The following is a 25079-nucleotide window of genomic DNA, read 5'->3' as shown; positions in this document are numbered from 1 at the left end:
AATAGGATGGAAAAGTATATAGACACATTGATTGCTTAGCCCCCATGTGGACTTTTATCCTGCCGGACCCCCCAACATCTGCAGAGAGCAGTGACTGATCGCCCAGCTCTGGGGACTAATGGAGTCTCTCTCTCTCTCGTTCTCTCTCCCCCCCCTTCGTCTCAGTCATAGGAAAGACGGGAACTGGTTTTCCTGCACATCTCTGAGTGCTGATAACATGTTCCACTCAGATTCTAGACCCCGGAGACACACAGCTGTGCATTACTCCATCCGTGTGGAATTTCACTTTGGCTCCTGTTCACTCAGGTTTTTGTGTTTTTTGTTTTGTTTGTGTCTGTGTGTGTGTGTGTGTGTGTGTGTGTGTGTTCTCAACCATTGGAAACTTTTGTGAAACCCCTTTGGATTTATCAACCACTGCTCCCCAACTCTCCATCACCAACCCCCAATTCAAGAAACCCCTCTGCTTTCAATGGAGCCCCAATGGACCTCGTTTTAATGACCTTGAAAAATGATCGAAGGGAAAGAGTTCTTGTTCAAGTAGAGGGAAGAAAAAATAGAGAGCAGAACATTGTGATTGCCCCCTTTTTCCATAGAACAAACAAGAGAAGGAGAGGGAAATATCACGGACGGAGAGGATGGCTATACTCTGTTTCAGCGTCATCAGTGTTTTAGAATGGTTCTGGTTTGGTCAAGGGGGTAAAGCGGTGAGTCATGGCCACTCAGGTCCAGAAATTTTGACTCGATGTTTCAGAATGCCCTCATTTTTCTTCCTACCAAAGGGAAAAAAATACTTTCCAACAGGCTACACATTCACTAAAATCAGGCATGCAGGCTTATAACATCTTAGGCTATGTGTTCCTTAAGGGGGTAGAAGTGCGAAAGATGACAACCAGTATATTTTATATGGTGCTCTTGGGGTCCAATAAAGATTGAAGTATGAGAAAAATATTCCCTCATCACCTGCTGTTAAAAGTGGTTGCTGTGGCAACCCAGAAGTAATCAAAAATAAACATTTCGCGTGTTGCCGAAGAATAGCCTGGAGGAGGGAGGGGGTCTGGCTGCTCGGGCTGGAATGGTTTTTTGGACAGGGGAGACATTTGTTCATGGCTTATGAAAACAAGGAATGCCGGCTCGTGTTGGAACAGTGCTTTACTTTAGCAGTCAAATTAGATAAGGTTTGTACTTTTTTTATTCTGGTTTGCAGAGTTTTCTTGCCACAAGGTCATGGCAGGTCAAAACCAAGGATGCTTCAAATTCTGGATGTGGAGTGACACATCTGGACATAGGCTACAATACAAGATTTTAAAAAATCTTTAAAACATCTCCATGCACTTGTGGTGTATTACATATATATATATATAAAAAAGGGAATTCCTGTGTCCAAGGATGACATCATACCATGGTTGGGCAATTTTGTTCTTTTTTCTATCACATCACAAGCATCCGTTTCTCTTTGAGAAATAGAACTTTTCATAAAACATCCTTGAGGCTGCTGTTAAGAGTTTAGTCTACTCTCAACTGGTCTCTATACAAAAGGAAATGACAAGGTCAGCACTGGGTCAGTGGTCATCTGTTTGGACAGCAACACTGGAGGTTTTAGACAAACAGAACCCACCACGGAAAAATCAGAATAGAGGGGAAACTTTGAATTGTATTTTGTGCATCTAATTAAATCCTTAATCCTAATATTTCTTATTCTGTGAGTTTACAGAGAAGAGAGCAACATAAGACACCGCGCTACCCTGGTTTTGAGGGAGGAATCGGCTGGGCCGCCTCTCATGCTGTCATAACTCAACAGCGCGAGGTGGGCAACTGACGGGACACCGCGCAGAAGTAGTCGTCATCGCAGTCGATTTTCCAGTCCCTGTAGCAATATCGTTACCATAAGGAAAACATCTGAGAAGTCTTGGATTAAACCGATTTTCTGCGGGATAAAAACACTTCGAAAAATATTTGCATTGTGGACCTACAACTCTTCGGGTTTTTTTCAGGCAACATGGGGGCTAAACAGTACTTTGCATTTTGGATCTTATTCTCTGTGTGGCAAATGAATTGTATGTGTGAGCCACTGGACAAACAGGACATGCAAGGTAACTCTTTCAGTATTTAGATTTCTAAATCAGTGCTATGTGTAATATCATTATCCAAACAGCCACCACAAGTGATAGGTAATTTTTATGTAAAACCTGAGTTACTCTACGATTTTTGCTAAATTACCTGTTGATCATACGCTTAATTTTACTTCATGAAATATAATAGAATTAGGCTACAGACAGTGGAGTAATTTATGTATTCTGAAGTCAGCCCCAGCATACATGTTCTGTGCTACACAGCTCTTTGCTGTATGGAATTTGTAAACATAAGTAATTGCCGTATTTGTAATGTCCCGGTGTTCTTCTATTTACAGTGTGGTTGCTTGGGAAACAGCATTTTTTTTTTCCCCCCAAGGATTGTTTGTCCCCTGTCTCCCCTGTCTTCTATATAACATATCTGTAGTCTGACCTCTGTATGGCAAGACCCCTATTGTCCAAAGGCTGTGAATGTGAGTTGAAATGTCATTATGGGTGGCAGTCAATCGTGAGGCTTTGAAAAGGAGGGGGTAATTTGCTGAGAGAGAGCGAGAGAGAGAGAGAGAGAGAGAGAGAGAACAGACCAGACCAGACCAGACCCACGTCTCTTCCTGTTCTTATCATAGTCTTGTGTCCCAAAGGCTACTGAATGCAAGCCTCATCTCGGAGTCAGTAGCTGGCAGATACATGGGGGTGGTGTAAAGATGCAGAGTGACATGATGGTACACTCTCAGATCAAGGGAGAAAGTTGAAATATTTCATGAGTTTATTTGTATCACAGCCTAGAACCTTTTATTTTAAGGCATAAGAAGGTACAAACATTTTAAAACAGAGTAACACAAGACAGAGGAAGAATAAAAACAAGAAAAGCTTTAGTGAAATAGACATAGTAAGTATGATGATGAGTTGTCAACTGTTGGTGTAATACGCCAAGGAAGTGAAGAGCAAGATCACATGTCTCTGCTGGATAATGAGAGATATCCTTCTCTCTGCCAATGGAGTGCGTGCTGATTTGCACATGTAATCAGTGCCTTGCTGTAGTCCAGAACATGAGAACCTCTAAAAACAGTGGATGTTAAAAACAATACAACAAACATTAACAAAATTGCTGCGAATTAAATTGAAGGATTGCTCCCAATGTCTTTGTTTTACATTTGGTATATGGACACATATTTAGGTGCCAGGGAAAGGCTCATCAGACCCAGTGGTTTGTGCAGGGCTAACAAAGAAGGGCTTTGGCTTAATTTAAGCACAACAGCAGGTCTTTTTTTGTTCACATTATTAAGAAGGACATAGTGCAGGCAATAAACAGAGGTCTGAAAGGTATAACATGCATCACTGATAGAACAATGAAGATTTATGTTATGGTTCAGGGGCAAGACATAGGTGCATAGCAGAGATACAGTATGTAATATATGTTAAGAATATGCATATTTAAGCTATGTGTATGCTGCATAACTGCACTGAGGACCTACCCTTGGAATACACCAAAGCTAATGTAGAACTGGGTGTCATAAGTGATGGCAAATACAGGGACATTGTTTGAAGTGTAAACTGAACCAATCTGACAGTTCTTTAAAAGGTTACATATGAGCAGTCAGGACTAAAGGGTGAAAATGAATGAAATTGATGAACCCCACACTGCCTACTCCCCATGGTCCTCTCTTATCTTCTCTTTTCATTTATCCTACTCTGTATGGCTACAGTGATCGACCTGCTGGCACTTCAGGATCTCAAGCAGACAGTGGCTGCGGTGGAGAAGGTGTCTGGAGCTATGAAAACCCTCAGTGACATCTACATCGCCTCCACCCTCCGCCTGCCACCCAAATTGGGTGGCGTGCTGCTGGGCTTCTACAACAAACAGGATAACAAGAAGTTCTTGGAGATTGCCGTCATGGCCAAGATCAACAAAGGTTTGTTACTAAATGTCTTTCAGAAGTCTTTGGTGTGCATCCCCAATCTGTCTTGCGACGAGAGGCATCAGTGAAGCAATATCAACAACATTTGGCCTTTCAATGAAGTAAGACACTATGTTCTTGAGAGACAAAATAATATCCCACCAAAAGAATGGCCCACCAACATCATATCAAACTGCATCAGGGAGACATGAATATGATTTAGTCAGATTATGAACATGTTGTGTGAGTGAATTCACAGTGGTATGTTTGTTCCTATTGCCTCTTCCAGCATCTCTTTCACTCCACTATTTGACTTCACCCATGCACTGACAACACTTATTTTACACAATAACTTCCTGTTCAGAAATGATGTCAAGCTGTAAATCAGGTTTGTTATGATAAATACTGGAGTGGATATAGCAGTACCTTTGTTTCTAAAGTTCAGCCTCCCTGAAGTTCTAGCATAAGATAGAATGCCTGACACCAACCATCTTCTTTTACTCACAGCATTTGTCAGATGTTGCCCTCCTTCTCGTCTATGTCTCACTAGCCACACTCTTATTATACTTTTCCCTTATTTTTTCCATCTGTCTTGACATTCCTGTTGGCATACATCCTAAGCCATGTGTATCACTCTTCACAGTCCTGGTGCGCTATGTAAGGCCGGATGGTAAGCATCACACTGTCAACCTCCAGAATGCTAACCTGGCAGATGGAAGGACACACTCCATTATCTTAAGGGTTGGGGGCCTTCGGCGAGAACACCTGCACTTGGAACTCTATGTGGACTGTCGATTGGTTGACTCAGGCCAACGTCTTCCCCAGCTAGTGTCTCTGCCTTCTAATCCAGAAGCAGTGGATATTCGTAATGGCCACAAGGCCTATGCAAGACTACAGGTGAGACACCTACATCATATTTAGATACAGTACTCTTATAGATAATATCTTGGATTTTGAAAGAGTGCATCATCAAGAGTGCATGAACTTGAAAAGGTCATTAGGATGACATCTTGGTTAAGCTAAAGAAAATATGATGAAGCTATAATATCTCCAATTTCCCTTAAAATAAGATAAAATAACATAGCATTCCTGATATTTTTACTTTTCCAGGAAACTGTACTGGTAATGACCCTGCAGTCAAGGTCATCTGATTTGGTCATCTGATCTATTGAACTTGTTTCAGGGTGCAGTGGAGTCTCTGAAAGTGGCACTAGGGGGCAGTGTGGCAACAGCGGGAGCTCTCACAGCCTGCCCCTTCCAAGGGGATTCCTCATCCTACAACACAGGTTACCCAGCTGTCATCCTGCATGTGCATGGCTGCAAATACATAACAGATTTGACACGTTCATGTATGTCTGACATCAGGGGCTATGATCCAGTCACTGCGTCCAATTTTATAAATTATTAAAACTAGCCTTTCACTCATAGTGATGGTAACATTTTAGTTTTATCTCTCTGCAGTAAACGGAGAGATGGGCTCCATACTTGGTAAGTGAACTCACCTGCTTATTATAAGTTAAGTTATCTGGTGTCAATCTGTTGTTGATTTGTACTGTCATGTTTTGCCATACCACATACTGTGGAGTAGACATCTCACAAACCTAGTTCTGATTGTTTGTCATGTCTGGTGATTTTGAAGGGGACCACACAAAAGCTCTGATTGGGCAGCTGATCATTTTTAATCAGATCCTGGGAGAGCTCAGAGAAGACATCAGGGAACAGGTATGAGTGTCTGTGCATTTGTGTGTATTGTTGTCTGCATGTGTGTGTGTGTGTTAGAGAAAAAGACAGATTAACTGTATCTGTGTGATGGGTCTTTGTGATCTGTCTGTAAGGGGCAAGAGGAGGCTCAGGATACTCTCTGTTATTTATTTTTAGGTGAAAGAAATGTCTCTGATCAGAAACACTATTTTGGAGTGCCAAGTATGTGGTAAGTGATGCTCCTATCAAAGGTTTTGGCCCATCAGTTTTCCAGCATGTCCAGTTTTGGATGTTATGCTGCTCATATGTCTGTGCATCATTCGTCTTAAGGCTTCCATGAACCCCGCTCGCGATGCTCCCCAAACCCCTGCTTCAAAGGGGTGTCCTGCATGGAGACCATGGACTACCCAGGGTACCGCTGCGGGCCCTGCCCGGACGGCATGAGAGGAAATGGAACCTACTGCCAAGACATTGATGAGGTGGGAAAACAGCACATCACTTTCATGTGTTTCTTTTTAAATGTGGTCTTGTTTTATTGCGTTCTTTTGCAGATTAGCACATGCTGTCACCACATTTGTCACCCCACTTGTCTTGATACAGTCCGATCTCATTTACTGATCAATAAATGACACCCCCCCCCCCCCCCCCCGTCCTTTTCTCCCGTTCTCCCTCTCTCGCTCTCTCTCTCTCTCTTCAATGCTCTTAGTGTTACCTGGCTCAGCCCTGTTACTCTAATGGTGCGTGTGTGAACACAGCAAAAGGCTTCACTTGTGAACCCTGTCCCCCAGGACTGTGGGGGCCACCAGTTATGGGAGTCGGCGTGGAGTTTGCCAAGACTCAAAGACAGGTTCTGTCTCTCATTTATGATTTACTCAGCACTTTTTTATCCAACATTGTAAAGATTTGAATCGAGTGTCTTCACAAAACAGTTGTGTTGCCTATCTTTCCTGATCAGAAAGTATACCAAACATGTACTGTGTCATTGCTTTTTAGGACTAATTGAGTTTTTTTAGTACACTTATGCAGTAGTGCTTATGTTTGTTGTACTGCAGCCTAGAACAGCAGTACATCACTTGTGTCCCCATGGATTTTGAATCTATGAAAGAATGAACCAATTCCAAATCAAATTGTGAAACAGAGGAACACACAGAGTGAGATGTATAAATATTTAGGAAAATGTGTGACCCTGTTGAAATCTCTCCTTTAACACCATAGCAAGAATTTGGTCCATATATAAATCAAAGAAGCCAGATATTTAAGCTTAAATTGCACTTTTAGTTCACATTGTTGTCTTTGAGAAACAAATTAAATAGTAAAGATATCTCAATTTTTCAATATTCTTTTCGTATGGGGCGGATTCCCTGTCTTTACAATGTTACTGAGGCACAGTTCACTTGAAAGTTATGACAAGAAAGTGTATATTTATATGATTCTGTCTCTTTTTTCTAATGTGCCTCATCTCCAGGAATGTGTGGATATTGATGAGTGTGTTGAAATCAGCAACGCCTGCACCCCCAACTCTATTTGCACAAATACCTTTGTAAGTCTTTCCTGGACTAAATGCAGTATTCAGCATAGATGCATGTGCACAAATTGAAGTTACCAAATGAGATTAAACAAAATAAGTTAAACAAAATAAGAACTGACTTGTTAAATGTATATATGCTCTCTCTCTCTCTCTCTCTCTCTCTCTCTCTCTCTCTCTCTCTCTCTCTGTCTCTCTGTTATGCTGCCTCAGGGCTCATACATGTGTGGAGGCTGTAAAGTTGGATACATGGGTAACCAGACAGCAGGCTGCCACCCACGGAAGTCCTGTGCCTCCCTCAGTTTCAACCCTTGTGACACCAATGCCCACTGTGTCATCGAGAGGAATGGAGTGGTGTCCTGCGCGGTGAGATGGAGTCCTTTGACCTACAATACAACCGCATAGAATTACATAGAATAGCTGTATATGGGTGTACTTCTGACAGAGTAAAATTCCTACCTGGAATTTCACATCTCTGTCTGACTTTGCCAGAGAGCATTCAGCAGGACCTCCTTCATCAGGTAGTACTTGTGAAGAGAGCGCTTACTAATTGTACCTAAAGGTATATTTTGCGATTCTGGTAAAAGGTTGTTTATATTTGAGCTTAACAGGAAATCAAACTTTGTTTACCATTTACAGGTTTTCTGAGCACACACATGATGGACAGTTAATGGGCTGTGATGAGCAATTTGCTGAATTTGACAAGTATATTGGATTAGAATCGTGGACTACTCCTTTAATTCCTGCAACGGATTGCTAATCACTGAAATATGTTTATCTCTGTTTACATGTTTATATGTTTATGTGTTTTATCTCTTTGGTTATAGTGTAATGTGGGCTGGGCTGGTAATGGTAATACCTGTGGAAAGGACACTGACATTGATGGGTACCCTGACCGCGCTCTGCCCTGCATGGACAATGACAAGCACTGTAAGCAGGTCAGCTGATTTCAGATTTACCTTCACCAACTCCTATAACAAACTGATGCCAAACTCAGATACAATTAATGATAGAAGTATATGTATCTGAAGCACTCACTAGAAAACTAGCCATTGGCTTTGAGGATAGGAGAGAGCAGTTTACCATCACACTAACTTATTTCTGGTACTAGCATGCTAATGCTATGCACCAGAAAAGATACAACTCTACACAAATGCTGTAATGATTCAATACAAATATATATGCATATCAGTTTAAGCAGTTTTCCATTTATTCAGATGAACAGGATTGATTATAGAAAATATCGAAATTATTTGAAAAACTGAGGTGTCATGTGCTATGTGTTTTTGGCGCAGGACAACTGTGTATTCACCCCGAACTCAGGCCAGGAGGACGCAGACAATGACGGGATTGGGGATCAATGTGATGAGGATGCGGATGGAGACGGAATCAAGAATGTGGAGGTCAGCCTGTGACCATTACAGATGCTGATTCATGTGTACTGTGCTACATCCATATTTATTCCAAAAAACAGCCTTTAAATAATATACCTGAAGTATATTTTTTTTAATTGTTTGTCAAGTTGAAAGTGTAATATGTTGTTACTACATTGCTAAAGCTACATTGCTCTAAATCCTATCATATTTAAGTATACTTTTCACAAACAACCTTTTGAATAAGGAGCAATCTATCATTACATTTTCTCTAAATTTAAGTCTACTACAGTAAACTTCTTTTTCTGTAAATGTTATGATTTCCACCTTACACATACAGTCACCTATTTCCTCATCACAAATTTGTTTGTTTAGGATAACTGTCGGCTGGTGGCCAACAAAGACCAACAAAACTCAGACACAGATTCTTTCGGTGATGCTTGTGACAACTGTCCCAACGTCCCCAACAGTGATCAGAAGGACACCGATGGCAATGGAGAAGGGGATGCATGTGACAATGACATTGATGGAGATGGTAACACTATTACTTCAAAACCAACCAGTACTTTGTATTAGTTTCCTCTCCTTTGTGTCTGTATGAGACCAAATTGTGATCATCTTTCTTGTCACAGGCATCCCTAATGTACTCGACAACTGTCCAAAAGTGCCCAATCCCATGCAGACAGATCGAGATAGGGATGGTGTTGGAGATGCTTGTGATAGCTGTCCTGAAGTCAGTAATCCCATGCAGGTAAGAGCAATACTGCAGTGCACGTATAATGTCATTTTATTTTTCTGTGGGATCACATTTTGGTAACCCTCAGCTGAGAAAAGCTTGGCCCAGTGGATTTGCCCTGAGGCCAGTCAGCAAACTTTGCAGAGTGGCTCAGATGAGAAGTCTCACAGAGCCCTGGCAAGACGCCTCCATTGGAACACCATCAGAAATCATGGGGATAAAGCCACTGAAAAAGTACTGCCGCGTCATGTAGGAAAGGGTATTGTGGCTCTCCTCTAGTTTGTTTCATAAAGTTTTGCCACTAGTAATGCCAAGGTCATAGGCTTGATTCCCACGAGGCACCCTTACTGATGTCTGGCTACAAAGGGATGCAATTACGATCAAATCATTTAAAGATGCTGTCCAAGATTCTGGCAAAAAGATTGTTGATATTTGAGACAGCCAATCAAAGTACACCCTGGACCCCTCCCTTCCATGCACCTTAAGCAATGTGTTGATTGGCTGGAATTGTGTATGACACTTGTTTTTCTTTAGGGGACTGTGAGGAGCAATTTGCTGAATTTGACATAAATTGGATTGGATTAGATTTACGGACTATTCTTTTAAATGATTAAATGTAAATGTCCTACAGCAGTGTGTGATTCTGTTTGTCCACTCTGATGCCCATACATATATGAAGAACCACTCTGGATGTGTATTTCTGTGCTACCGCTTTAGTATTCTTGATAGCCTTTGAATTAAATTAGTCTCCCTTGAAATGTCTTTCATTTCCGTTATGTACCAGAGAACTATGAGTGGTATTCAATTTACAAAAGAAATCTAATGAATGAACAGATGTTTGTTTACGTAATTTTAATTTTTTTTTGTATGATAACAAAGTATGTACCACCTGTGGTTAATCTCTCGATTCTCTCTCCTTGCAGACTGACATTGACAATGACCTGGTGGGAGATGTATGTGACACCAATCAGGACAGGTTAGTGTTTACAGGACCTTAGTCACTACAGAAACCACACACAAATGCAGCTGTCTAGAGCCACACCCATCCACCTCAGCACACACACACTTCTCATCTTTTGGCCTCATTGACTAAATGTTGTGTCTGGATATTTTTCTCTCTAGTGCCCTTCTATAAATTCCTGTACTATCAGAAACTGCAAAAGGAATCTATAAATTAAACTATGAAAATATAGAATGTAATTGACTTAAAGTGCTTTCATTTAGAATAATCTGGCGCCACCTATTGGATGGAGATGTTATGGTAGTGTTTGAAGTGGCGTAATTAGATTAAGTTGGTAATGATCTCTGATGTTGTGTATGATAAACAGAAAGATCCAGCCTGTAGTTTCCTTTTTCCTGAATTATATCCGAAGGTTTTCTTCGGAGAAAAGATTTTACAGCCGAGAACTCTGTAACTTAAGTTTGTTTTTAAATAACCCATCATAAGAGAATTCTAAGAAGCCCTTAAGTTGAGGATACAGAACAACCCTAATCAATGCTAAAGCCCTAATCTTGTTTCAACTATCATGTGTTCTTGTTATAGCGATGGAGATGGCCACCAGGACTCCCGGGACAACTGCCCAGACATCCCAAACAGCTCTCAGTTAGACTCTGACAATGACGGTCTTGGAGATGACTGTGATGATGATGACGATAACGATGGCATTCCTGATGAGAGTCATTATGGCGGAGATAACTGTCGTCTGATACCTAACCCCAACCAGAAAGATTCTGATGGTAACATATCAGGACACATATTTCCATTTCTCATTGTATTGTTCCAGATACATACAGTTCTGTGTGTCATAGGAACAAAAATACCAGTGACCTGTGTGTTATAAAAAGAGTATTCTGACTAACAAAGGACCATGGTCAATTTCTCTGATGTGTCTTCACAGGAAATGGTGTTGGTGATGTATGTGAAAATGACTTTGACAATGACTCTGTGTTGGATCTGGTGGACGTTTGCCCAGAAAGTGCTGAGGTCACCCTGACAGACTTCAGAGCTTATCAGACAGTCATTTTAGACCCAGAGGGTGATGCTCAAATTGACCCCAACTGGGTTGTGCTTAACCAGGTAATTTGTCTTCTGAATGTGAAACATTGAGCTTTCAGTTGATGTCGATCACTGTTTGCTTTTTCTACATTCCAATGTAGAATGTTTTTAAAGCTAAAATATCTTGCACATATCTCTAAAAGAAATGCTAACATTTCTGCTTGTCATATTTAAGTTAGTATATTATATAATCATTTATATATCTTAAAATGTATATATACTGTATGTCAGATATAGGAACTGTACTTAATTCACAATTTAACTAGGGTATGGAGATTGTCCAGACAATGAATAGTGACCCAGGATTGGCTGTGGGTAAGTTTACTTTTACGGTCTGAGAAAAAAAGCTGAATATAAACATCTAGACAAAAAAGTATTTCTTAACTCTCAACATGAATCTCCTCATGCATATCCATTCACAGGGTACACGGCTTTCAACGGGGTGGATTTTGAAGGCACATTCCATGTCAACACAGTGACTGATGATGACTACGCAGGCTTCATCTTTGGATATCAGGATTCATCTAGCTTCTATGTGGTGATGTGGAAACAGACGGAACAGACTTACTGGCAGTCAGTTCCGTTCAGGGCCAAGGCGGAGCCTGGACTGCAGCTGAAAGTAGGTGGACCATCATATACAGTTGATGCCACATTAGGCTGTGTCATCATAGTGACATCCAGTATAAATATGCTATGTAGAAAATAAACATAAATAAATAAAATAAATATATATATGTGCAAGATTCATTTTTTTTAAGTTCAAGTAGCAGTAGAGTATAAATGAACAACACTGCATGGAATGATAGTAGAGTCTTTCTGTCCTTCCCGTGAAATAAAATCTATTAGACAGGCTATCTATCATTTAAACTGTGTGATCGTGCTTTGTTTTTTGGCAGGCGGTGAAGTCTCACACCGGTCCTGGTGAGTACCTGAGAAATGCTTTGTGGCACGCAGGTGACACTGAAGGGGAAGTGAAGCTGTTGTGGCAGGACCCACGCAACGTGGGGTGGAGTGACAAGACCTCCTACCGCTGGCACCTCAGTCACAGACCCCAGGTGGGCTACATCAGGTGAGCCAAGAGTACTTCCATTATTCACTCCTGTGAGGTTTTTGGACCTGTTAAATGGTCTGTTAGATTTACAGTATCCCTATCCCTTTATTAGACCTCACTGTGTGTCACATTTCATTAGACACTTTATTAGACCTCACTATTAGTACCACCTTTGAGATGCTCTCACCATTACTTTTTGTACAAAAAAATGTATTTAGTTAGGAGAATTGGGCATTTTTGGGTCTATCACTTTAGAGAGTGCATGTACAGAGAACAAACTTCAAAAGCCTTCAAAAGAATGTCTGGTGGGTGTTCCCAGGGTTTGAGCTTTGAATGCTAGAAGAGCACCTCTAAATTCAGGTTTTTGTGTTTTCAAAATAGCAAAGGGAGAGGAAAAGGACATTGTATGTGGTGTGTGTGGAGGGGGGGGGGGCAAGGTTCGTTATCGTTATAGTTTCTGTAAAGGAAAAGAAAACTCTGAACCTCTGTGACTTTACAGAGAGAGTGGGCCCCCCTAGCCTTTCATTGTTCTGGTTGCCATGCCAATGAAATCCTTGGCAAGAATTTGCTGGACGCCTGTTGATATGCAGATCCAAAGGAAAGTATAGAGCGGCTGTCTGGGAGGGAGGAAGAGAGAGATTGAAAGAAATACAGTGAGGGTGATGAAGAAAACACAAATAATTACGTTTAAAAAGTATTTATTTTAAAATGGTAAAATCTTCAAAACAAATAGGATAACACATGTCTGGACAGAGCACCAATACTGTGTTTTATTCAGACAGTTGACCACATTCCGGTGTTATTGTAAGAGGATTTAAACAATTACAAAAAAATACTTTATTAGCTTTTACACAAATTACAGTTTGTCTGTTGGAAAAGGGTATTGGAGCCTCTCCCCATGGGGAGAGCCAGGTCTTTGTTTGGCTAGGAGGCCCATTGAAACACCAACAGAGAGACACCTGCTTTGTATTCTGGGCAGACTGGTGAATAGACGACTCACTGCACTTGAGCTTGGGTTCCTTTCTCCCATTGCGTCATCACCCAGTGAATACAGTAGGCATGCCCATTTGCTTCTGCAGTCCCCAACTTTCCCCCTAACCCACCCCCCTGTTTCAGAGTTAAAAACGTTGTTACTTACTTGGTATGTCACTTGAAATTACAGGATGAGTATCATAAAAGTCTATAAAGTAAATTACAAATTCACTGAGGGATGTGCAATGACTGAACTGCAGTCAATTGTAAAATTCTGTAGAAGGTGATGCATTGCATGTATTCCTTGTATTAGCGCTACAGGTGAAAGCTGCTGTTTGACCGTTTTATTTCTGTGTTCTAGAGTGAGACTCTATGAGGGGACTGAGATGGTGGCCGATTCAAATGTGGTGGTTGATACTACTATGCGGGGTGGTAGACTGGGTGTCTTCTGCTTCTCCCAAGAGAACATAATTTGGTCGAACCTACGTTATCGCTGTAATGGTATGGCTAACTTAAATGCTACATTCACAAACCTCATTCTGTAAATGATAAAATGCATTCAACTGTTATGATCTGTAAAGATTTGATGTCTTAGATGTTTTTTCTTTACAAATGAATCATCCATCTTTGTTTATGTGTTTTACCAGACACTATTCCAGAAGACTTCAACCGCCACCGTGAAAGCACTATGGTGCACATACATGTGTGAGCATAGGGATGATGATGATGGTTTGCCAGCGTGTGAGTGAGTGAGGGGAGTTAAGATGGCCACTGTGCCCAGCACTGACACCAGCACACATGGCCTGCACAGCATCAACAGTGCAAGTGCGAGGGCATTGCTTTCTTTAAGAGGGGGTGGACTTTCAAAGATCGGCCACTACCAACAGACTCCATCACACTGGACTGAAAAACACAACAAAACGGCATCATCATAGGGCGATGGTGAGAAAAAATAAAGAAAAAAATATAGAACAGCGATGGATCAACATCACCATGAAGATGAGGTTATTGTGCCAAGGTGGAAATGTCACTATCCTTGCTCAGTGGATGATGATCATGATTACTAGTCCGTAACATTTTTGGGGAGTTTTATGTACAGGCTTTACAAGAATAAAGGGATTACTGGTGGGTATATGCTATTTTGGAGATGTCTTTTAAACCTTTCATCCAAAAAGAAACCTACAAGAAGTAGTTTTATAAGCTAATAAGTAAGACAAATTGCATTGTAACATGTAGGCCTACATTACCTGCTAATATTAAATATAAGATATATCAGATATAAGAGGAAATTCAGTGCTGTCTCACAAATTCAGCGTGCCTTGAAAGATGATTTCAAACCATGCAAATTGTGTAACAATTATTTGATACACTCCGTGATAAAATTATTGAGCTCTTCAAGTGAACAGGTATCAATACTCAATAAATGACTCACTTTAAAAATACAACCGATGAACACTGCGTCTTACAAATCACAACCTCCCTGTGAACAGAATAATTTTTTTTTACAGAACATTCATATAGCATTTGTTATGACTAAAAACATCTATGGAGAAGACACCATTACACCATTGCACCATTGCTCTGGTCAGACTTCACAGTGTCACCACGTCTTGAAAATGCAGTAAATCAGGGAATCGGACAGAGCATTCACTTGAACTCCTGCATCACAACAGTGAGGCTATAGACCTACACAATATGGCTAATGGTAAGAATCCAGCTTTTATAGGATATGTTCTCATATTAGGTCTATTTCAGGATAAGAGTTTCCAGAATTCTTGAACTTATTTATTAATGTCTATATTTTTCCACATAAAATCTCTCAGCATCGACAAGACAAAAATACATAGGCTAGATAAACACACAGATTTTGATCAGAGATAAAATCAGCTGTAGACCCCATCAGTTGTTTGTCCAGAACGACAATAGATGGTCAGAAGAGTCCGGTTTCCAAGTGAATTTCTTGGCTTTTGAACAAGATAGGCCTAGTGGTCTACTCACAGCATGAACGAAGTGCCGACCCTTTGTCCTATACAGAAATAAAATCTAGGTTTAATTATTTATTCTTCGACCACCTGCTCCAATTATCAGCGAAAAGCAATTTCCCTTACAAAAGTGACGCTATTCCACTGAGTCTGGGAGGCCGGGACGAGTGCAATATTGGGAGGAGATTGTACAACAGTGCACCACATCCCACACCTGCCTGACCCAGGGAGACGGGACAAAGTGTCGAAAATGATTACACTCTCACATGGTCCATAGCAAAGCAAGTTACTAGTCCAAAAAGACCCTGTCTTAATGTAAACACAAAATAGTGTTATACATTATACAAGACATTTTTAAGGAATGGTAGGCTACTGCAAGGGGACTTTACAAACCTTAGGATAGTTGCCTAACACCTGCTCTGGTTAAGAAAAGGTGAACGGTTCACGTTGACAAGTATAAACGGGTTGTAATTCTGCACGTTTTGGTTATGGCCCAAGTTAATGCTTGTAGGCTATATGTGATTGAGAAAATGCATCAACTCATTAGTTTCTTATCTAGACCTACTAGCCATGTTAGTGTCCTTTGTTTTGGAAGTTTGCTAGCCATGCAGACTAAACACAGCTTGCTAACTTTGTTTCCTTGACTACAGGTCGCTTAGCACACTAATCCGTTAAACAGGTGAAAAGACTTCATGCAATAAAACAGCCTTTACACTTTCACATATCTGAATCCTTAAGTGTATCAATGGCTTTAAAATATTGATGACAACACGACCATCTAGATACAATTATCCAACTTACTCTATAAAATTACTAAAATGCATTTGTTAACATTGGCGCGCGCGCATGGTCAATGAAGAGGACCAGCAAAGTTAGCGAGAAGGTTGCTAGCCTTCCAAAGCGAATAGCACAGACAATTTTGAAATGTATCACACTTACCAAAATGTTTCAATTTTCAATCCGCAGTGACAACTGTAACTATGTACCTGTTTCCTTTGTGTTCTAAACCCAACTCACAGTACCATCCATCGAGATTCAAATGTAAAAAAAAAAAAAAAAAAAAGATATACTGTTGGCTATAGGCTACGTAGTTACCTAGGTGAATTCTAACATGTTTTACCGAAAGTAGTCACTATAAACATCGCACCAGGTGTGAGCTGTACCATCAAGTAGCATTGCGTGCACAGTCGCATTCCCTAAAATTTTCTCTCACAACTCAGTTGAGGTTTGCGCTTGGTGGTGTGCCCCGCCCCCACTGCCAGAGTCAACAAAAGCCACTGTGCAAAGCTCACTGAAGCATGTGCCAGCTTAAAGGACAATCAGATGGCTACCTATCCCTCAACTTTGTACAAATGTTGGGATAGGAAAGTGCCTATACGACACACAAAAAATCAATATGGTATTTTTCTTATTTGGGTGTGTAGCCTACACGTAAGCTAAGAGATGCTTCCCTACATACTTATTTAATGTTTCAAGTCTTGCTAATCTTTGAGTGTACAGCTGGCCAGGTAGCCTAAACTTTAGTGAATGAATGCGGGTGCAGTAACTATCCGTGGGTAGGCCTATGCCAGCAATAAAGGTAGCCTAGCCTATAGCCAAATTAGTAAAACTACATATTGATTGTGCCTAAGTAAAAAAGCTAAAGGCATTCAAAATGTGGCCAAATGTATAAGATGAAAAAGATCAATTGTAAATTAGAGCGGTAAACAACCAAAAGTAACACCAAGCTGATGACTCCCTAATCCACAGATGGGATACAGCCTATGTGTGAAAAGGCCAGTATCGTTTGCGTATTCATGGCGATTGCTAGGCTATCTGACAAAAAATAAACACAAATTATTTCACCACATAAAATCAGTGTTATATCATATCCTTGTTTGTGTGTCAAATGAAATTCATATATTTCTAAAGAATTCATGGGCTAATAATTGATGGTAAATATGCCTTATTCAGACGTAAGAATAACATGCATTCACGCACCCTATTAGAAAAAAGCAACAGGTTCCAAACAGAAAAGCGTGTGACGTTTTAAAATAGCTGCTCTATGGGACAGTTGTTGCGCAGACAGCAGGTGTTCGCTGCGGGTGATTTATGCTTCTCGTAGAGGAACTCTGTCAGAAATCTCACTCATCCTAAAGTTTGTATGGGGGAAGGAAAAGCGGGTGGCAACGGGCAGTTGACTCAGTCACTAGTGCTGGATTGACCCATCCCTTGTGAGTGTATGAGCATGCTAGTTGAGAGCAGCCAGGACTTTTTGGAAGGCGACGTTAAAAGAGGTAAGCAGCAGACAATTTGTCTTCTAATTTTAGTTGTCATATCCTGTTTTTATATCTGCTGTCTTGGTTAGAATATTTCCCTCGATATGATTAAAATACAATGCTGTATCCATTATTAACATGGCATTAATCGTATTAGTCCGTTTTGTTAGTCTAAGGAAAATATGTTGTATGGTTCCACACCTGTCCCCAAAACACAGTTTACTCATTAATCAATGGTATGTTTCATTGCTTTACCGACTGTGTTCTGGTCAGATTTAAAAACACTGTCATTAAATAGTGCCATCAGGGTCCAGGGGTGTCACAGTATAGAAGAGAGTTTATTGGAGCTGTGGTATACTATTATTGCCTAGTTACAAACTACTATTGTTGTTTCATTTTGAGTTGGCAATCTTTGAGAACATCAATGTACTTATCTAACAGATTCCTCAGACCATCTAATACAAATTAATAGCATGGCACAGTCATTCTATGTTGTTATGCCATATCATATCTAAATTGAATCAGCAAGAATTGGATATTTCAAGAACTGGAATCAATCAGTCTTCAGAGCACATCAGTATTCTTAGTGGATCAACATAACATAAGTATGGCGTGGTCACTTAAGCCAACCCCCGACCCCCACTCACGTGTGTTTGTCATCATGCTTACGTTTGGAAGTATCACTGAAGTTTTTGGGTGGTAACAGTGTGATGGACCTCACAACTGTAAATGTGTGTCACCAAATCTGCTAACTGCCTTTACTGGGAGTTAAACACAATTCTCTACATTTTAATTTATTTTTATTGACGGTGCTTTTCTGCAACGGGTCCTGCTGAGTTGCGAGACCTGACGTTGTGGGCTTTGCCTATACGCACTCAAAAACTGCAGCTGCATCAGAATCGCCCGCATTCCAAATCACTACACACACTGGTGAGCACAATGGTGGTTGCACCACAAAAGGAGCCAAATCCTGGGTATACAGAGAGCAGAACACCAGGAGAAAAAAAAAACACACACTCTTTTTCAGCTGGGGCTGCTCCCAGCAACAGGATCAAACCTCCATGACACTGCTGTAGAAATGCTGCGATGAAACCTGAGGTGTCAAGTCAACGATAGTGTATATCTGCGAACGCTGGAACTTCCACTGTATTTCTGACACCTGCCTTCCTGCCCCAGCCCTTTGGTGGAGGCTATTTCAGCTGGGGACACATGGTTGGGGAAGGGGTTGGGTGGAGACGGGCATGGAGGGTATATTTAGACCTCTATTTCTGCCCTGCAACTCCAGTAACTTGCCCCGTTTAGTGGAGCTCACAGGTCCCATAAACTAGAAGAAAGGTCAGGCATTGGTGTTTTAGCTGAATGGACCACACTGCTTTTTTTTTCAATAACCTCACAAGAGAAAAATTATGGCACTGCCATCTGTTGTGATCAACATGAGTTAGGAGTCAAACACAAGACTGTATTTCTGTCGTTGTGGTGTTTGTACACAGCCACTCATCAGCGTACAACCTTGTTATATTACCATCTACCCTAATCTGGAACCTGCACTCTACAAAGATGATATAAACAAATACAAAAATTATGTATTATTGAGCCACTCAAATTGATTGACATGTACAGACCCCAGAAAAACATGGGAACTTTTCAGAAACCATGTTAGTTTGGTCACTTTCCCCACTGTTTGCATTGGGCTGTCTGTCAACAAAAGGAGAATGAGTCCAAATTGCAACACACTGTTGGTGTAGATCCAGCATCCCTTGGGAATTCTATTGGGCTCAAGGTGGAGCAGAAACATGAATGGTCAAGCAATGGAGTCCAATCCCCTATTGTTGTCATAGAAACAAAATGTATTATATGAACTGTAATTTGGTTAAATTGTCCCCAGATGCTGATTGTATTATTTGACTCTCATCAAAAAAATATTTCAGTAGCATTTTTTCTATCTCCAGGTTTAGCAAAATTGTGAAATACAGAAGGAGGCTGAAACCATGTTGGAATCCACATGATATAGATAGCTGTGGATGTCAAAGACAGTGGATTCAATGTATCGGGTGCTGAACAGAGTATCTTTCAAAAACATATTTTTTTTGTAATTTAAACTCAGGAACATTAATAGCATTTTTCTGAATCTGAAATGATTAAATATTACAGGCACAGGTGAAGGTGCTGGATGATGAGGTGTGAGGATTGCTGTGTTGTGGTTGTCCATTGTGTCTGTCCTGTTAGCTTTGAAAGGGCCAGGCCAACGGCAATCCCTCGGTTAATGTGTGCCTTGTCTTTCTGTACTGTTTACCTTTTATCCATAAACAGAAGCATATCTTCACGAATAATACTACAGACAAAATCAATGTCTAAATGCCCTCTTCAACGTACTGCATTACATGACTGTATCGTGTTGGTCACTATGGTAAACCATTAAGATCAGTCAAGGCTATACGTGGTACACTGGATGTTTCTCTCTGAAGAAACAGCACTTTTCTGTACATTTTAAGTTATAAGACGTCTCTTTTTTTTCTTTTACAGTGTTTGGATCCTGTGCGGTTATCACTGGCAGCCCAGTGAGGCTGTTTCTGTATGGAAGGGAATGGGAAAACAGGCCTGCAGTAGCTACACTGAGCTCCCATGGAAGCACAGTATTTTTGTAGCCTTGCTGCTGTCTCACCTGTGTTGCTTACAAGGTTAGTTGTGTGTGCACATAACCATAAGTAACACAGTTAGTTTAGCCAGATGTAATTATGTGTAATCATTTAAATGGACCAAAACCTTATCTGTAAATATGAAACGTTTATGCTTTAATGTGTGTATGTTTGTTTACCTGAAAAAGCGGCTTAATTTACATGCGCTCTGTATTCTTCTTCTCTTTCTGTCCTTTGACCTCAGTATGGGCACAATGCAAAATACTGAAGTGTAACTCTGAGTTTGTAGCTGCCACCTTGGACCTTGGTAGTGGGGTTGGCAGGGAGGGTGGGAACGCCGGTTACTGCAGTGCCTTGCGCTCTTATGCCCACTGCACCCGCCGGACGGCTCGGGCCTGCAGGGGGGACCTGGCATACCACTCTGCCGTCCAGGGCATCGAGGACCTCCTCATGCAGCACAGCTGCCCCAAAACAGGGCCCACTGCTCAGCCACGACCCCAGCCCCAGCCCCCTGTCTCCAGAGATGTCTGTTTCTATGAGAAGAGCTACCTGCAGCGTGAGGGACAGGCCCCAGAGTACCTCCACTGCGGCGTGTTTGGGGACCCCCATGTGCGCACCTTCCATGACGAGTTCCAAACCTGCGCAGTGCAGGGAGCATGGCCTCTCATTGATAATGAGTACCTGTATGTGCAGGCAACCAGTGCAGCCATGCCAGGAGGAGTGTCTGCTACAGCCCTCACTAAGGTAGGGGACAAGTAGAGCATTTTTTGATACATTTGACAGTCTTGCTTTTGTGTAGAGTAGAAGTAGAAAACAATGACCTCTACTATTTGTCTACATATCAAGTATATCAAGTGTCTAATTACAGACTATGTGTCAATTCATTTTTTCAACCTCCAGACCTTCACACCAGCTTCTTATATTTGCGTTTTTTTTTTCATCTCTCTCTGTCGCATCTTCCCTAATTCACCTTGAGCTCTTTGAAAAATAGTTAAAAAATGAATTCTTAAACATATAATATTCAGGCACTCAGCTGAGCTAGGCTGAGACTGAAGTACATTTTAAATATTGTTTTCCATTACCATCCTTCTTCAACCCAATCTTCAGATAACTATCATCTTTAAGAATTGGCGTGAGTGCATCGAGCAGCAGATCTACCACGCTGAGCTGGACAACGTGCCCCCAGCCTTTGTCGATGGCTCCATCACCAGCGGTGAGAGGCGCGGCCATCACAGTCTGCAGGTGAGCACTGAGGCCCCCGGGCGGCACGCGCAGATCAATGCCACCCACATCGGCACTACGCTGGTGGTGCGCCAAAGCGGCCGCTCGCTGAGCCTCTCGGTGCGTGCCCCCCGCGCCATTGTGGACACCTTCAGCCCTGAGCAGGACTTGCAGCTTTGCAAGTGGGGCTGCCCGGCCTCCCAGCGGCTGGAACACCCGCAGGCACAGCCGGGCACGACGGCCTATGTACACTGCGCCTCCCTGCTCCCCGCCAAGGACATGTACTTCCAGGCCTGCCTGTTTGACGTCTTGACCACGGGGGACGTTAACTTCAGTGCCTCGGCGGTGGCGGCACTGCAGGATGCGCGCAGCATGATCGCAGATGCTGGGAGAGTGCAGTTGCTGTCAGCAGCAGTGACCAGTCACCCATCATGTGCTATGCTTACGCTTCTGATGATGGCTCTCACAAACGTCATTCTCACATTTCTTGTAGAGCGATGCGTATGATGTTGGGACTTCCTGTTGTCATGGTGGACATAAAAGCCAAAGAACCTTTTTAACTTATTGTGAAATGATCTGTTAGTTATTAGTTCTTTCGATCAAAATTACTAATTTATTAGGGAACACTGTGCTACTGTATATTTAATTGCTGTTGGGAAATAATGAATTTGTAGGTTACTTTTTCTTGTAATTTGTGGTGTGACATACATTTCTGATAGTCCATTGTGAAGAACAAAGCTAAATGTATTACAAGCCACTAAAATCATAGATTATATTATTATCCCATTGTGGGGTTAAAAATGAGCTGGTAGTGCTTTGTTTAAATTATTTAGCAAGTAACTGGATATTTCTCCTGTGATGCCTCTTACACCCACTGCAGGGGTTCAGGGAGGCATATTTTGCACCTAATATAAAATAAGCTTTAGTATTTATAAACTCTTTTAGTTAAACTTTCATGCCATTAATTTAAACTGCTTATATATGTGAATATAGTGAGAGTATGAACATAGTGTCGTGTCACTGATAAAGGCATATTTTACAAAACCATAAGTTATTGCTATTTTTTAAATCTTTGTAAAGCCAGTGGAAAAGTGTCACTTTCATGATGAAAACGTTACATACATAATAATGTAAATGAATAGGACACAGTCTGGAACTGTACCTCTGTCAAAGAATATATGTTGCTTGTGTGATATGTTGTTTGTGTTTTAGGTGTATTGATTACTAACTGCCTCCCATGACAGCGGGAGTGATACAAAATATATGCAGGTTAAATGAAAATAGCTTTATATTTATTGGGCATAAATCTTGGGACTGGAAGCCACTTTGGTATATATTCACATAGTATTACCGTAACATTGTTACATGAGATGTTAGCGGCTGTTTATAGTGTTGCAAAGTCTGTACGTAAATAATATATTGTTTTGTGTTTTAAGCTAATAAAAAGAGAATGTCTATCCCAAACACAAAAGTCGTGTGTGCTCTTAATTCATTTAGACCTGGGCCATTGGGCCACTTAAATGACACTTGGCATTGACAAATAACAGAGATAACTGTCAGTAGAGTACATCCATATGTTGTCCTTCAATTCTGTAGAACATCAACCATTGTGGAGAGCACATAGCAGAGTTCACAACCTGACAAGAACTGCCTCCCCTTTGTACATTCACTACTGCTTTAAATGCTCACAAGCTAAAATAATCTATATCCTGATATTAGTAAAGTGCACATCATATCCACTCAAAACAATGTAATCTTCTCAAATGACTTTGACTTATCTAAGACACTGAATTACATGTAGCAATCTAATCTAATCTAATCTTATGTGAATAGAAAAGATAGCAAATAGTACTTCTAATAATCTGTTGTTTGTGAATGGATAAAGCTAGGTGGATGATCATGCACCGTTTTGAATGTTCTATCACCTAAATCATGTCTGAGATGCATGTGCACAATCAATTAGGAAATAATTCAAAATACACTTGTATACAGCTGTAATGTGCTATCCAACTTATTGTATGTATGAGTATCCTCTGTCAATAATAGGGCCATCTGTTGTTGAGTTGTCAACTGGTCTGAGTGGCAGCTGTTGTTAGTGACTGGCCACCCATGTGGAATTTTTTTAAAGAGACCAGATCCACATCCATTGATGCTCGGTAGACTGATGATTTTAAGCAATTAGCCTCAATGAGAATATATCTAATATACATAATTAGGTTACTAAAGACAAACCATGTTAGTAGGTGATGATCTGCTATTCAACTAAACAGGAGCAGCCAGGTGGCTGAGATGGGTGGTCTCTGGCCCACTGCTTTCAGGCAACACCTATTCTGGGTAGAGGGTGGCACACTTGCAGGGTGAGTTGCAGTTTGCAGAGAGCAGATGTACTATAGAATTCAAATATTCTATGGGATCTACTGTCTGAAGAGGTTCTTTGACTTCATTGTTGCATCACAATGTGTCTGCTTACTGATCATACTGACTAAGGACCACCCAGATATATATAAGCCTTAAGGGTTGATGGCATATCAAATCCACCCAGCGATGATGATTTGAATATAGTGGTTGAATCAAATATTATTTAAATGATGATGGAATAAGAAAAGGTGCTTCATCTAAGGAACAGTTAAGTAACTTTACTATGCTATCCTAATATCTGGATTATTTTTAATGTGATCATTCCTATGATTTCCCCCATCATTTCGATATGTGATATTATGATGTAAAACTATTTAAATCAAAAAAGCTAAATATAGATAGATAAAATAGGTGAAGAGGGGCTCTAGCATTATTTGCCATATTTGCCATTTATATTCAGTTTCATTAATTGGCTGTGACTGCGTTTGGACATGACCTTGAAGCTACTGTGTTGATACTACATCAGTAATTCTGACATAAGCAGAAACAGAACTTTTGAGAATATGCATTTATTTGTAACCTCACCTACTGGAACTGTCTAAATACTGTACCACTTCACCAAACACCATACCACTTCATTAGACATTAGCATAGTGATATGATTTAAAATGTTTCTCTGACTTTAACCTCCTTGAAGTTAATTATGTGCACTGATTGCTTTTTTATTGCAGCTAGATAGACCTGTAACACGAAGGGTCAATCTGCATGACCCCAGATCCCCCTGTAGATGGCAGAGCAATCAAAGTTAAACCCCACATTATCATACTAACCTGCAGGCCAGTCTGGTACAACCATAGACGGTAAGGTTACAATTGAGGCACAATACTTTATGACAATGCTGTTTAGGTATTTTTCCATGCTTCAGTTAAAAACATGTGTTTTTGCATGCATTACCTTTCATTTTATTCATTGATCGATTGACTGATTTAATTTTTGCTTGATTAAGTGGCTGATTCGGCCTGCCCTTTTCTCTACAGCATTGATTCAGCGCAGGAACAAGCATGTTTAGATCCCTTGTGTGCTCCTTTCTATCATGTTCAGGTTCAGGTATAATCACTACTGACTGCAGACACATTGGTCCACTTTTAGTTAGCCACCCAGATGGCTACATCATGATGTGTAGACAGGATATCTGCATAATGAAATACTCATAAATTTGCACATGGACAGGTTAAAAGGATAC

The 25079-nt window shown here is 40.9% G+C and overlaps 2 protein-coding genes and 1 long non-coding RNA gene across 3 annotated transcripts; 2 read left to right on the top strand and 1 right to left on the bottom strand.

Annotated features, from left to right (window-relative positions):
- Positions 1–901: 901 nt before the first annotated feature.
- Positions 902–14513, top strand: thbs3a (thrombospondin 3a). The gene is made up of 23 exons (XM_042709105.1): positions 902–2090; positions 3776–3982; positions 4611–4864; positions 5151–5253; positions 5429–5455; positions 5607–5689; positions 5846–5897; positions 5999–6147; positions 6375–6515; positions 7134–7208; positions 7407–7559; positions 8021–8131; positions 8489–8596; positions 8942–9101; positions 9199–9317; positions 10226–10278; positions 10846–11039; positions 11201–11379; positions 11625–11673; positions 11781–11977; positions 12255–12427; positions 13743–13882; positions 14029–14513. The coding sequence occupies exons 1-23, from the start codon at positions 1997–1999 to the stop codon at positions 14088–14090; spliced, it is 2883 nt and encodes a 960-aa protein (XP_042565039.1). The 5' UTR covers positions 902–1996; the 3' UTR covers positions 14091–14513.
- Positions 13091–17108, bottom strand: LOC122133275. Its single transcript, XR_006152666.1, has 2 exons — positions 16303–17108; positions 13091–15407 (listed from the first exon to the last, which is right to left on the bottom strand). It is a non-coding gene; the product is annotated as an uncharacterized LOC122133275 (long non-coding RNA).
- A 272-nt stretch (positions 17109–17380) lies between these two features.
- hjv (hemojuvelin BMP co-receptor) lies at positions 17381–22949 on the top strand. Its single transcript, XM_012822919.3, has 4 exons — positions 17381–17639; positions 20145–20299; positions 20502–21001; positions 21365–22949. The coding sequence occupies exons 2-4, from the start codon at positions 20206–20208 to the stop codon at positions 21983–21985; spliced, it is 1215 nt and encodes a 404-aa protein (XP_012678373.1). The 5' UTR covers positions 17381–17639; positions 20145–20205; the 3' UTR covers positions 21986–22949.
- Positions 22950–25079: the final 2130 nt, after the last annotated feature.

Source organism: Clupea harengus, chromosome 11 (assembly GCF_900700415.2).
Source record: "Clupea harengus chromosome 11, Ch_v2.0.2, whole genome shotgun sequence".
NCBI lineage: Eukaryota > Metazoa > Chordata > Actinopteri > Clupeiformes > Clupeidae > Clupea > Clupea harengus.
The sequence above is the reverse complement of the archived record's forward strand: the minus strand, read 5'-3'. Positions and strand labels throughout refer to the sequence as shown.